General features: G+C 60.5%; 1 protein-coding gene across 1 annotated transcript in view; it reads right to left on the reverse strand.

Moving 5' to 3' along the window:
• Positions 1-14317, reverse strand: part of MYOM2 (myomesin 2) — a 48511-nt gene that overhangs the window by 15677 nt on the left and 18517 nt on the right. Inside the window, exons 13-23 of the mRNA XM_037063375.1 lie at positions 14010-14063; positions 12558-12685; positions 10714-10897; positions 9784-9958; positions 8720-8841; positions 6823-7010; positions 5192-5318; positions 4560-4738; positions 3366-3480; positions 2242-2398; positions 2048-2154 (exon numbers count right to left, since the gene is read on the reverse strand). Coding sequence (XP_036919270.1) covers positions 2048-2154; positions 2242-2398; positions 3366-3480; positions 4560-4738; positions 5192-5318; positions 6823-7010; positions 8720-8841; positions 9784-9958; positions 10714-10897; positions 12558-12685; positions 14010-14063 — 1536 coding nt within the window. The remainder of the gene's footprint in view (positions 1-2047; positions 2155-2241; positions 2399-3365; positions 3481-4559; positions 4739-5191; positions 5319-6822; positions 7011-8719; positions 8842-9783; positions 9959-10713; positions 10898-12557; positions 12686-14009; positions 14064-14317) is intronic.

The following is a 14317-nucleotide window of genomic DNA, read 5'->3' on the forward strand; positions in this document are numbered from 1 at the left end:
GCACACATCGCCCCCACCCCCGCCCCTCACAAACGCGCGCCCCTTCTCCAGGCCAATGAGCCTTCAGGGCCGACCTCAGAAAGCACTGTGAACCACGGAAGGCCTGCCTGCATCCCACCAGGGTACCTTTCTCATCCAGGACGAAGCTGGAGGACACGCCGTCCGTGTCACTGACCGACACCGAGTACGTCCCCAAGTCCCCTTTGTCCGGATTCTTAAAGTACAGCTTCGAGCTGGAGGGAGGACAAAGGGGTGTTAACGGTCCGCATCTGTCCGAGTGTCTAAGAGGCCACACCTACCCTCTGCCCGGCATGACTTACTGCTCCCCGACGGTCTCGACCTCAAACCGCGGGTCCCCCGCGATGTCCTCGTAGGACTTGCACCACGTGAACTGCGAGGCGTCCGTCACGTCCGGGCAGTCGAAACTCAGGTAGATGTTGCCCTGCTCGTCCACGCCGGCGCCGACTTCCTTCGTGCCTGCAGAGCGAGGTCACCGGTGAGCCCGAGAGAAGGAGAGACGCGCCCCCGGATGCTCTTCTCCCAGAGCGGGGGGAGGGGGGGCGCAGGCCCACAAGAGGCTCATCGAATCTCCAGCTTCCCCTGCCACCCCCTCGGATGTTCGGGGACACGTGGGGGAGCCGACCGAACATCCACTGAGATTCGGAGAAAGCCCACTGAGGGCAGAGGGGTTCGGGCTGTGTCTCTGCCTTTCTGTCCCTCCTCCTTCCCTACGTCAGGACGACTGGGGAAAACCTCTGGAGCTGCCTGTCNTGACGGTCGAAACTCCCGTAAACCCAATGGGCTCCTGGGGCGGGTGCAAAGGGGTGCCCAAAACACTTTAAGGTCCTTCACATCCACGTTCAACACAAAATATGCTGGAATGTTCACCCTTCACAACAACTTAAAGTGAAAACGTCATCTGCAACCTCCACAGTGTTACAGAGGAGTGTGCCGATTTTAAGAATTATTTAAGGATGTTTGAGGGTAAAAAACTAGCTAAAGACCACACGGTAGGGTCAGAAGAGGCAGCTTGGGTAGCAGGACTCAGGGCCAGCCCCCCCGCAGACCCCAGGAAGGAGGGAGAACGGCCCCGCTCCTATCCTGCTGGGTCTGGTTACATTTGTAGGAGCCGACCGACCTCACCCCACATCTGAGGCAGCCGGACAGGTGCCCGCAGCCCACCGAGCACTGTCTCCCCACCTCCCCGGACGTTGGCCTGTGCCCTCCCGCCGGCACCCAGCCCGGGTCAGTTTCCCGGGACCACACCCCCAGCAAGCTGGCCACCGAGTGCCCACTGCCAAGGAGGGTGCGTCTCCAGCTGAGGTGTCCGAGAGGCCACGCACCTCAGCCGAGGACTCGGGGACTCGGACGCTGTTAAAGACCCCAGAACGCGGGCATGGGAGGGTTCCGTGCAGTGCTGCACAGTCCGCTGCACCTCACCGCCTGTCCGTGTAAAGAAGGGGAAGGCGGCCCACGTGCAGAAGGGGCGGGGCACACACAGGAGCCCGGCAGCGAACAGCCGCCTCCGATCCTGCGAACGGACCCACGTGGAGCCACTGCGGTCTCCTGGGCCCCAGTGAGGACTTCCTCACCTCCCACTGCCGTCTTCTCTTCGTGGGGGGGGGGGGCAAGTTGTGAGGTCAACAGTTAGGTGGTACTTCCCACACACAACTAGACACAGACACCCCGTGTCCTTCGTCACCCCGACTGCCCAACTCTGGGAGGGAACACAGGCAACTCTTTCTCTCCCACGTCCATCCCATTAACTTCACGGCTTATTGGCGAACACTCCACGTCCTGCTCACCACACTGCCCGCACGCAGCTGCAGCCCGCCGGCTGTGAAAGCAGTGTGTGCGCCGTACGTCCCGGGAAAGAGGGTGGACACCAGGGTCTGCATGATTTCTGAGCGGTCTTCAGTGTGCACACATCGCCCCCACCCCCGCCCCTCACAAACGCGCGCCCCTTCTCCAGGCCAATGAGCCTTCAGGGCCGACCTCAGAAAGCACTGTGAACCACGGAAGGCCTGCCTGCATCCCACCAGGGTACCTTTCTCATCCAGGACGAAGCTGGAGGACACGCCGTCCGTGTCACTGACCGACACCGAGTACGTCCCCAAGTCCCCTTTGTCCGGATTCTTAAAGTACAGCTTCGAGCTGGAGGGAGGACAAAGGGGTGTTAACGGTCCGCATCTGTCCGAGTGTCTAAGAGGCCACACCTACCCTCTGCCCGGCATGACTTACTGCTCCCCGACGGTCTCGACCTCAAACCGCGGGTCCCCCGCGATGTCCTCGTAGGACTTGCACCACGTGAACTGCGAGGCGTCCGTCACGTCCGGGCAGTCGAAACTCAGGTAGATGTTGCCCTGCTCGTCCACGCCGGCGCCGACTTCCTTCGTGCCTGCAGAGCGAGGTCACCGGTGAGCCCGAGAGAAGGAGAGACGCGCCCCCGGATGCTCTTCTCCCAGAGCGGGGGGAGGGGGGGCGCAGGCCCACAAGAGGCTCATCGAATCTCCAGCTTCCCCTGCCACCCCCTCGGATGTTCGGGGACACGTGGGGGAGCCGACCGAACATCCACTGAGATTCGGAGAAAGCCCACTGAGGGCAGAGGGGTTCGGGCTGTGTCTCTGCCTTTCTGTCCCTCCTCCTTCCCTACGTCAGGACGACTGGGGAAAACCTCTGGAGCTGCCTGTCCCGGCCCTGATGTCCCTCTTCTCTCGGACACCAACTCCTCTCTGCTCCTGGGGGCCAGGCAGCCACCGTCACCCCAGCCACCGTCGCCCCAATGGATTTCAGCAGCTCACTGCCGCCTCTGTGCCCATTTTTTTAGTGGGAAAGGGAGGGGGTTTTGTTACCCAGGTGGACCCACTTTAGGGAATTAGGGATTGGAGGCGACCCCTCGGCCTCCCCACGGAGTACGACCTGGGCTGGGCACCTCCAGACCCCCGCGGTCGCCAAGGAGAAGGCGCAGAACAAACGAAAGGCAGCAAGTGCCCGGTGGAGGGGAAAGAAGAGGCTAGAGGGCTCTTGCAGTCTGGGGGCCATGGGTCCCCGCGGCTCAGACGCCGTCTGCCCCATCCGTCTGTCCCGAGAGCACCTCGGCCCCCAGAAGGATGCCCCTGTCAACCACAGCGACACCCGGGGCTGTGCAACGTCCTGATCCAAGTCCAGCGGGAGCTGAAAGGCCACCAGCACTGGGCTCGCTGCTCCACTGCCCCCAGAGAAGACCTCACCACCACGCGCACACGGGGACCCGCCCTGTCCTGTGGGGACGCGAGCACCAGCCCCCCGCCTCGAGGACCTGCCATCTCCCTGCCCACCCAACTGCTCACAAGCCGGGCACCCCGGCCGCCCCCCACCCCGCTCACCGGGCCTGGTCTCCAGGACCACCGGCTCGGACAAGTCCGACGGCGTCCCCACGCCGCTGGCGTTCACGGCCCGCACACGGAAGACGTAGCTCTGCCCATGGTGCAGGTCGCACACCTGGGGGTGGGGGAGGAGGCGTCACACGGGCACATGTGTGAAGGTTGTTTCTCACGCTTTATAACGAACACGCTTCCTTTCTGCGAAAAGGAGACGTGCTCCTCCTCCGGCCGGAATTGCCGCGCGTGCCTCGCTGGAACAGGTGCCCACTCAGGGCTGGCTCGGCAGGAACAAATGGATCTGCAGTGACTCTGACACACCCCCTTTCTCTCTTCTCTGCGCTTCCGAAAGCACTAAAGTGGTATCGTCTCGTTCCCCACCCGGGGTGTGAAAGCAGTGGACGTCCTTCTACGGGGCCACACGCCATCATCTCAGAAGTGCACCCAAACTGTGCAAAACGGCCCATCATTTACACACATTGAAATTTGATCGAAAAAAAAGAAAAGAAATTTGATCGAGGCCCCTCACACCTGAGCTGACAGTGCTGCTGTATCCGCATCGGCAACCGTGAATAAAACACGCATTTGACACACTCCTAATGAACATGTCTGTCCAGCTGGAACCTCAGCAGCAGGTTTACCCATTCAGAGAAAACTGGTCTTGTTTCCCAGGAGGTGGCTGCCCACTCACTCTGGGCAGCCGGGGCCCCAGCTGGACATGGCTCTGCGGAGGGTGGACACTGGTCACCTGGGTCACAGCCCAGAAAAGGAGGTCTCCGAGGGGCCACAAGCCAGGGAGACAGGCTCAGGACAGCTGGCACAGCTGGCCCCAGGGACTGGTGAACTTCAGGCAGAACCAGAAATATTGGGAGAGAGGACAGAGCAACCTCCCTTTACAGCTCTGTCAGCGGCGGTAACACCGGGTGTGCAGGTGTGTGTACGCGTGCTCTCAGGTAGCAACCCCTCGGACCGAGTGAACGCAGCGTGGGGGCTGCACGGGGAAGGCACGGGGGCACGCACCACCTGCAAGGGGCGCACACAGGCCTGTGCCCACCCTGCCAGCTCAGCACGGTCCAGGATGGCTGACCACGTGCTGGGGAGAAACCAGGCATCTCACCACAGCCTCTGGCCACAGCTTGGTGAGGACCACCCCCAGCACCCAAGTTCCCCCTCAGGTCTGTGGTGGGGGTCAGCACTCACCTTTAAGTAACGATTCGCAGTGGCCGCCTCGTTGGCGGTGGCCCACTCCTCGGAACCCTCCTCCTTATAGTCCACGAAATACCCGGACACGGGCCCACTGCCCGCGTACACCGGGGCTTTCCAGAGCAGGACCAGCGACGTGTCCCTGACCTCGCAGAAGGTCAGGTCGTAGGCGGGGCCTGAAACAGGGCTCTGGTCAGTGCCATGCACTCAGGGGCCACGGCAGGGAAGCTGCACCTGGGACGCCACCTGGCCAGGACGCCTCTCTCCAGGAGGGGCCCCTGAGCACAGCGCCCGGGACAGGGCACGGCCTGGCCTCACATCCGGCAGCCACACTGACAGGCAGCCCAGCGACCGAGGGGCTCCTTGGAGCAGCTCCCAGGTCCATGTCACTCACCTGGACCAGGTGCGCAGCAAAGGCAGGCTCTCTGTACCCCACCCCTGGACGGGCCACCTGTCTGTCCCTGCTCACTAACTGCCCCACCCGGTCCGCTACCAGGGTACCCTCAGCTCTGCTCGGAGCCTGGCCCCGGGGACCCACTGCCCACACTGCAGGCTGCACAGATGTGGGGCGGTCCCCACAGGAGCAAGGTGCATGCGCTGAGCATGTGCCCCAGAGTGCGGCCCCTCACCCGGTTCCGGCGCCGTCCAGGCCTCACACTTGAAGAGCTCGCTGGGGTCCGAGGGCTGCCCAACGCCCACCAGGTTGGTGGCGGAGATTTTGAATTCGTACGCCGAGCCTTCGGTCAGGCCGTCCACCTGTGGGAGTGTGTTTAACCGGTGAAGTGGAAGCCGGCTCGAGTCCCCCGGGGAGAGGGTGGGTCTGTGGTCGATTTATAGAATGACGACTGCGGGGAGGGACCTGGTGGGTGAGTGACGCATCACCGGAGGAGGTCCCCACCCGCCTGCCATGTGGCAGCCGCTCCATGGAGCCTCTGACAGGGGGGACAGGGGTGCCCCCCCACAGAAAGGGACACTGAGCCTCTGAGATACCCTCCCCTGCAGACACCTGCACCTCAGACGTCATGGGAGGGGACACGGGACACCTCAGAGCCATCCCAGGAGGCTCCCTGTCACCTGTTCCCAGCGCACGGGCTACAGATCCCTCAGGGGACAAGGCTGCTCAGCAGCCACCACAGGGCCTGCTCTGCCTGCTGGGCCCCACGGAGACAAGGAGGGGCTTCACCAGAACCTCCAGCCCTGCCTCCCAGCAGGCGGCCGGTCTGGGAGCCAGAGGGCCCTGCCCACCTGCACCGTGAGGTTAACCTGCTGCTTTCTCCGCACAGGGACCCACCCTCTCCCGGAGGGGCTGCCTGCAGGAGGTGACAAGGCACTTTTCTCCGGAGAGCGGGCCTGGGAGGCGACAGCAGGCACTGTGAGTGTCAGAGGTCAACAGAGGACAATCACTCATGCCACACTCGGCCTGAGTTTTGGCCACATGTCACACACCTGTGTGAAGCGTATGATGGACACAGATACTACTTCCAAATGCGAGAGGAAGCAGAACCCTCTGCCAGACGGAGGTGAGACCTTCTAAGCGTCTCCCCCCAAACAAAAGCCCCCATTCACAGCATGAGTGACCCCCTGAAGCTGCCGCGTCTGCCCTTGCCGGGGGTGTGAGCCCAGGGATGCCCTCACCACTTCCTCCTGTGTTTCTACCACGGAACCGGGGGCGGGACCCTGGGGGACAGACACCCCTCCTCTCCCACTGCTCACGGGGGGCAATGTTCTGGAAGGCTTGGAGCCCTGGGAGGGGAAGCCCCCGGCTGCCCAGGGTTTGCATCTGGACTTGGTTCCAATCCTTCTTACCCCAAACCGAAGTTCTTTCTACTCTCTCCACCTGGACATGTTTTCACAGGTGACTCCCCCGCAGGCTTGAACAACAAGCGTCTCTCAGGAAGGTGGTGGCCACCAAGCAGTGACCACACCTTTGTCACAAGACGACAGCAGAGTACAGAGGCTCGGGGTGGAAAGGCCCTGCCTGCCCGGGGCCCACCACCGAGGCTGGGCTCGGTCACGGCAGCACCGTGCCTGTCAGCCACCCACCTGCCCACCCACCCTCCTCTTTCCTGCTTCTCAGGAATAAAAACTTGCTCCCTGAGACCCACCCAGGCCTACGGCCCCGTGACCTCACGAGGCTGTGAATTCCTTACGTCCATTTTTGTTTCGGAACTGAATCATCTAAAGTGACCAAGCCCTGGGACACCGAAGGAAGGACGCTGCCCACCGTGTGGGGTCACCCAGGCGAACCCCCGAAACCCACCGTCAGGATGCACTCTGCAACCGGCGTGGTGTTGACCTCGCGCCAGTTTCGGTGCTGGGCCTCGCGCTGGTCCACGAAGTAGCCGAGGATGGGCGAGCCGCCGCTGAACCGCGGCACCTTCCAGCCCAGGGTCATGGAGTGGCCGTCGCAGTTCAGGAGCGTGATCCCATAGGGATAGGAGGGGACGGCTGCGGGGGACACGCGCGTCAGTCTGGGTCCCACCCGTGGCCTGTGGGGCAGCCACGGGGCCTGGCCGGAGCCCCAGGCCTCGGTTCCTCCCTCCCTTCTAAATATTCCTGCTTTTATCTCCTTCTTTAAGAAAGTTTTAAAAATTGTATAAATGTGCAGCTATTTCTAAGCAGCATATTCTGCTGGATGTGATGCTCTCCTGTGTGTAATACACACCACGTTGTGGGCCCAAACTTTCAGGAAGAAAATCTTTTAGTTTTTAAATTCGATATTTATTTGTTTATATTTTGATACTTGTTTTTTGTGTGATAAAAATTCTATAACTTTTGTATTATGAAAGCCTAAGCATAAACAAAGAATTACAAACATTCGTGGTGATACAGAATCAGCACTGCCCATATATAAAGCACACCCTGACTTTTCCCTCAGAAATGTGGGCAAATAGGCGCATTACACACGGCAACCTCTCCTGGGGCTTCAGTAGCACCAGAGAGACGGGCTGTTTGAAAGCGGCCTGGATGTCGGAGGCCCCAGGTTGCCCCCTGCCCTGAGGAAGACCTGGGGGCTCTCCTGACACCCAAGGCGAATGACGCTGTCTAGGCCGGTACGCCCCCCTCCCGCTGGGTTGAGGAGGACCTCGGACTGATCCGGTGAGGATGAAGGCTCCAGGCTGGGAACTGGGCCACCTCTCCCTACCGGGGCCCCTTCACCCCGACTCTGAATGACCTGCAGCCGGGCATCCCCCTTCCCTGAGTTACAGGCGCGCTGTGATGAGCCCTTCACAGCGCAGAACAAAAAACTAAACAGTTGAGAAGAAGAAACTAAACAACTGGCTTTCTTCTCCAAGGAGTGGCTTTAACAGGTGGACAGGACTATTTAAAAGTCCCTCCTGGGAAGATGGAGAGGACGGTAGTGCCCTCAGGACAAAAGGGTGATTGCTTCGTTCTGCTGTCTTCGCCCACCTAAGTCCCATCTAGAATTTCTGGAAATTCTAGAAACACCCTCATCAGGCTAGAAAACTTAATTGCTGAAAACGTTAAATGGAGTTGGAAAAAAACAGTCGAGGAGCAAAACATGCTTTTCAGAAGTGAAAAAGTGACCCTGAACATGCCCCGTAGGACATCCTGTGTCAGAAAGTCCCGTCTGAGGGGACACGTGTGGTGAACTCGACATGAAGCCCCTGTCCCCGGACTGGCAGTCACGGGGCCACCGTGCACTCGGCCCCAGAGCCAGGGACCCACCAGGGCCGGTCCCACAAGTTGGGGCTGGGGTTTCTCAGTTCCAACAAAGTTGAGATGTTTTACAGTGACTTTGGTTGGAGCCATGAGGTCACACGAGCCTGTGGAACCCACTGGGACCATTCACGACGGTTCCCGGAACCCAGAACAGCTCAAAGCGCCCGAGGCTGCTTGGGAAAGAGCACCCTCAGCCAGAAGCACAAGTTTCAACACGGGTCCCTGAGTTGGGAGACTCAGCCGCCCTCCAACAGCATCTCTCATGTGGTTGGCACACGGTCACTCCCCCCGCCGGCCCATGCTGGCACGTCCAGGACAAGGAACAACGGCTGAGAAGCTTCCCCAGAACCGCACGTCCTCCGTGGGACGGCTTACCCCTCTCCCCCTCTGACATCCCCAACGGCCCCCAGCTGTGTGTTCGTGCAGAGGGCACACCGGGCCCAGGGCCGGCACCGGGCAGGGTCGGCGCTTACTGAGTGGGGCCTGGACCTTGATGGCGTCGGACTCCTGCGAGTTCTCGCTGGTCCCCACGGCGTTCACAGCTTTCACTCGGAAGATGTATTGTTCGCCGGGCGTCAGGCCGTGCACGACGAACCTGGGGATGCAGGGGTCTGGCTACCAGGGGTGGCCATCCCCCACACAGCACAGTCCCAGGGGTGGCCTCGCCCCCCAGCACAGCCAGGGAAGGGACTTGACTTGTCAGAGAGCCTGGCACACACATCAGGCACATCCACTCCCTGTTCCTGGTGGGTTCCCCGGAAGCAACAGGCAGGGGCAAAAAGCAGGAGGCCGACCCCGGCCACACCGAGGGCCCTCACTCGGGGTCACAGTCCCCGCTCTGTGCCCCGCTGCATTCCCACCTGTCCAGCATCTGTCTGGACAAAGGGTCAGTCACAACTGCTGCTGCCCTCCTCACCGGAGCAACCCCACTCGTGGCAAACTCAGAGAGAAGCCCTCACTCAGTAGGGGCCACAGGCCGGGACGGTGAAGTCAGACTGGGCTCAGGCCTCGACGGCCGCCACCATGCCTGTCACCGACGTCACCTCCGTAAAAGACCATGCCTGCCTGGGACGGGGCTGCAGGGCCACTCCCCCCACCCCCCGCACATGTCCAGCCCCACACGGAGAGCTAAGTAAATGCTCTGCTCGTGGGGGGTGCCCGGTGCCGGTGTGATTCATCGCTTGAGTGAGGATTTAAAATGTATCACATGCAACAGTCTCACTGTTCCCACGGCCTGCGAGCACCTTGACCGTGGACAACACCCTCCTGCCGCAGCATTTGCAGTGTCCAGTCCCAAGCGGCCCTCCTGCGTGCTGGCTGGAGGGAGACCTGACTGACGCCCGACCCTCACTGTCCTGAGTCACCTCTCATCTTTCCCCCATGAAACGGTGTGAACAGGAACGGCGGCCGAGGCGCGATGGACGACCGGTCCCCAGCGGGCGATCCAGCAGCCCCTCCCTGTCCCCGAGAAGCACGTCCCTGGGAAGCCTCGCTCACTCGCAATCTGGGGCTCAGGGGGCGGGGAGGCGGGCCTCACCTGTTGTAGCCGATGGGCTTGTGGTTGCAGGGCTCCCAGAGGCTGGACCCAGCCACGCAGCAGTCCACGTAGTAGCCCAGCAGGTCCTCCCCCTGCTTCGGCCTGTCCCACTCCACCACGACGGAGGTCTTCGTGTCCCGAGACACAAGGACCCGGCCCGGCGCAGATGGGGCGACTTTGCGGGGGAGACACAATCATACATGCTCAGCTATTCGCGTTTTAAGGACGCCTGCAGTTCTTCAAGCCCCTGTTTCGGCAGGGAAGGGCCACCCAGCTTTGGGCCTGGAGACAGGGTTTGGACGAGGAGGAACGGAACGAGGGTGGATGAACCACCACAGGGCCCAGGGGTGCTGGCCAGTCCTCTCTGGCCTCCCAAGGCCCCACCGGACTGCAGACGGAAGGAAGAACAACCCAGAGCCACCCCCACCAGGACCCCTGAAAAAGATCCCCCAGGGACACACCTGCACGGCTAAGGGGAGCAGAAAATCGCCGACTGTAAGAAAACCACATTTCCCTCACACTTGTCAGACTCCACGAGGGATTCAAGTTCAAATCCTGTTTTAACCATGGACTTCCTCACCCAGACTTTGACACCTCCATAGCGGGAACCTCAGGCAGCCAGGCGAGAAACTCTGGCGCACTGAGGCGGGGGGGTGGGGGTGGGGGGCTCTTTTTAAAGTGACTGCTGCCCGGAAATGTCTCTAACACGTGGCTCAGTCTCATCAGAAGGAGCTGAAACCCGGGAGGAATGCTGAGGCCTGAGCAGCAGGGCAGAGGGGTCGCCGGCTCCTGCGCAGTGGAATTGAAGGTGCCCTACGCTTTAGCTCCCGTGCAGTATCGGTGTCCTGAGCAACAAAAGGCACCGGCTGTCTAGTGCCACCTCGTCCTGGGGCCCGTCCCGAATTCCAGCCACGTGCAGTGACAACTCACCCATGGTGTCCTGGGCCTGAACGGGGGAGGTGATTTCCGACGGGTCGCTCAGCCCATGTCTATTTGCAGACAGAACCCGGAACACGTACGATTTCCCCTCCGCGAGGTCAAAGATGGCGTAGCGAGGGGACCTCACAGCCGTCTGGGCGTTGACCCGCTGCCAGCTGCCGCTCCCGACCACGGACTGGGGAGAGAAACGGGACCTGAGAGCCGATTCCCACCGTGAGCCGATGGAACCGCACTGGGGGAGTCCGTCGGCGCCCCGCACACTGTGCCGGCCGTGAGTCTGTTCCCTAGTTCATGAAAGGGGAAGCCAATCAGGAGAACAAGAGAAGAAATTATTTAAAATCGAAAACGCTTACCAATAAAATTTTCTCTTGAAGGGGAATAATGAAACCATAGAAAACTGAAAGGAATCATCACACAGGTTGTCGTTTTCGGTACAGAGTGCTGGACGGCAAATGGTTGAGAGACAACTTAGGAGAATACTCATAAAAGGCCACGACAACTCAACCACTCACATTTGGGTTCACAGTTGCTGTTATTTTGCAGCTGTGACCGTGGGAACATGTGACGGCGATGTTCCCACCATCACAGCAACAGTCACACATTTAAAAAGGGAGCCTTTGAGGCACTCCGTGAAGATCTTCAATAGGTGACAACCGCACCATTTTGTTCAATGAGATAAAGGATACAGACTGTGTCCAAGATACATCGAGAATATAAGGACCTACAGAGACCAAGACCATAAACACACACCATTTCTTCTCAATGGTGACGGTTTTATAGGATGGGACTGTTGGTGGTTTTGATTTTATTCTATGTGTCTGCATTTTTCAAACGTTCTATACTGCATGATTAATTTCTGTCGTTGATAATTACTTTCAAAGTTTCAATTACATGTTTCTTTTTCCCTTATAGGGAAAAAAAAATGCTTTTGAAAGGAATCCGGAGGCAGTCAAATGCTGAGAAGCCCTGGGGACGATTTCCAACACCCATCTGGGCTCCTGGGGTCCAGCTCATGTTTGAAGGAGGGTTTTCCCTCATTCAGCAGAGGCCACTCTCTTGGAGCCGGTAGGGGGCCCCGGGGGCCCCAGTGTGTTCTTTGTCTGGGGAGGGAGGTGACAGCTGGCTGGGGGGTTGGAGGACAGGAGGACCCTCTGTTAGAGAAGGGGGGACAGGGAGGGAGTAGGAGAAAACTTCAAGGGACTTCGTGCTAAGATCCCAGGAGCCCAAGGAAAGCTGGAGCCCAAGTCCGTCCCTAGCACTGGTCACCCACGCGGGGGCTGCAGGAGAGTGAGGGGGGATCTGCCTGGAGCACAGGACATCGGGACATCTGGGTGGGCGAACCAGGGCTGTGTGTCAGGGCCACCACACACCAGGTGTTTCTTCAGTGTGCAGAAGGAAGACAGGCCCACCCTCGGCTGCCGGCAGTGGGAGCCCCTCTACGGGGCCGCCGCCCAGTGGCCACTCGGCCTGGGAACCGAAGGTCAGCGTCCCCCCATCCGCCGCGTCCCACAGCCCTCAGGATCCGGAGCCCAGAGTGCCTCAGCGGGAGGGTTGCTGTGACACCCTCCATGCAGTGGGGACTCAGAGCCTGCAGGCAGGGCGTGGGCTCGCTCACACGGGAAAGGGGGCGGCAGAGCCCCGACAGCGCCCGGACGCTGATGTGAGCTCATCTGGTGGTCCACCGGGCAGCCGGCGCCTGCAGCCTCCTGCCTGTAACCTCGGCGACGCGGCGTCTGGGATGGGAGTGCAGGGGCCACTCCTCTGCAAGGGACACCTCAGGGGACACACAGAGGGGACGCGGACGGAGCCGTGGTCTCAGGCCGCGCGCACTGTACCTTCTCGATGAAGTAGGACAGGGGCTCCTTGCCGCGCGGGGACGGGGGGTCCCAGCTGAGGACCACGTAGGTCCTGCTGAGCTCGGAGACGTGCACGTTGGTGGGAGGTCCCGGGATCTGCACGTCGCCTGCAGAGGAAGGAGCCCTGTGAGGCTGGGCGACACCAGGCCGGCCCTCAGCTCCACCCACCCTGGCGCCCAGCGCTCCGCACAAGGCCACTCGGGAAGAGGCGGCTCGCAGCCTGACCAAAGATCACCCCGAGTTCCTGAGTGTGACACGAGGCGATTCCCAGGAAAAGGGTCACACTGGACAGCTGCCAGCTTCTGCCCGGCGTGGGCAGGTGGGGTTGGCCAGGTCGGCGGCCCTGGGCATGTGTTTCTACGCCCTGCAGAGTGGACGCCCTGCAGAACCTGACCTCCTCTGTCTGAGGGCCATGCCCTGCATGCTCCGTCCTGTGCACCCTCAGGGCTGACACCACACGTCTGCCCGGAGCAGGCCGTCCCGGCCCAGCCCACTCACGCACCCCTGTCAGCACTGTGGCTCTGCTGCATGTGTGACAGCCCACAGGGCCAGCCCCGAGCCCACGCTGACGACCACGACCGGACACTCACAGTCACTCGTCGCCTGTGCCCCTCTTCTGACCCAGGGCTGTCCTCGCCTGCGGTCAGATGTTGGGGGCCTAGGTGCTGATCCAAGTGCTTTCCACACAAGACCAAGTCTCCCAGACCCACGGCCCCACCACCGTGGCAGAAACAGTGACCCGTGCTCCTGAGCTTCGCACACGAGTGAAAGGCTGGGGACAGCCCAGAGCCCCTCTGAACCCGCTGCCATGGGGTTTCCCTTATAGGCGACGGCCCCAAGCTAAATAATTCTTTTTATTTTTAAATTTTCACTCACTCCCCTCGGTGAACTCTGATCGTAAGTCCAATAAAAATCTTCAGATTCTGACTAATAACGCTAGGCTCTCCTTTTGAATGAGTCACTCTTTCTAGGTACATCTGGCAGGAATATTAAGTAGTCACAAAACCCAGCAGGAACATTATATGACGGGTAAGACGTGATCTATTTAGTTAAGTTGTTAGAAATAAAGTTTCCGTAAATGAATCCCAAATCCTGCCCTAGTGACGGAATGTGTGAGAAAGACACCTGACGCCAGCTGGTCACCAAGTGTTGGACTCAGCTTGGTTTCTTCTCTCCTGCCCCCAAAAGGGCACCAGGGTGGACCCCACAGGAAAACAGTGACTTCCACGGGGTGGCCGCACCGGGATTCCTGCTCCCACTCCCGCCTCTGTCCTGCTTTTCTTCCCTTTAACTGAGAGAGACCCTGCGCTTGCCCCCTGACCCACGGTCCCTGTTTTCACGTGTAGAGAGCGCCCCTGTCCGGAGGGCCCTCTGCTCTCACCACCCGTCCCCGCCCCCAACCCAAACGCCTGGGGAGGAAGAGCAACTCACCTTCCAGGTCCTCCTCGTAGATCACGATTTCTTTGTCTCCCTCCAAGCGCACTGCTGCAGAGAGAAAGGTCCGTGCTGAACGCCACCCACCGGTTTCCTGAGAACAGCACCCGCCCCCCACGCATAGCGTCCGCCTGGCCTTCTCGGCCGCGGATCCAGCACATCCCTGCCCTGAAAGCATCGGCGCTGATGCTTCGACAACACGCCGCAAGCGAGCCCGCGGGGAAGGAGAATGGAGCCCTGCTGAGACCATGGCCACGGCCCAGGCCCACTCAGGAATCTGCGTGACGTGAAGTCGACGCTCCCAC

The sequence above is a fragment of the Sturnira hondurensis genome, unplaced genomic scaffold (assembly GCF_014824575.4).
Source record: "Sturnira hondurensis isolate 20B ecotype Veracruz unplaced genomic scaffold, ASM1482457v3 Scaffold0014436, whole genome shotgun sequence".
NCBI lineage: Eukaryota > Metazoa > Chordata > Mammalia > Chiroptera > Phyllostomidae > Sturnira > Sturnira hondurensis.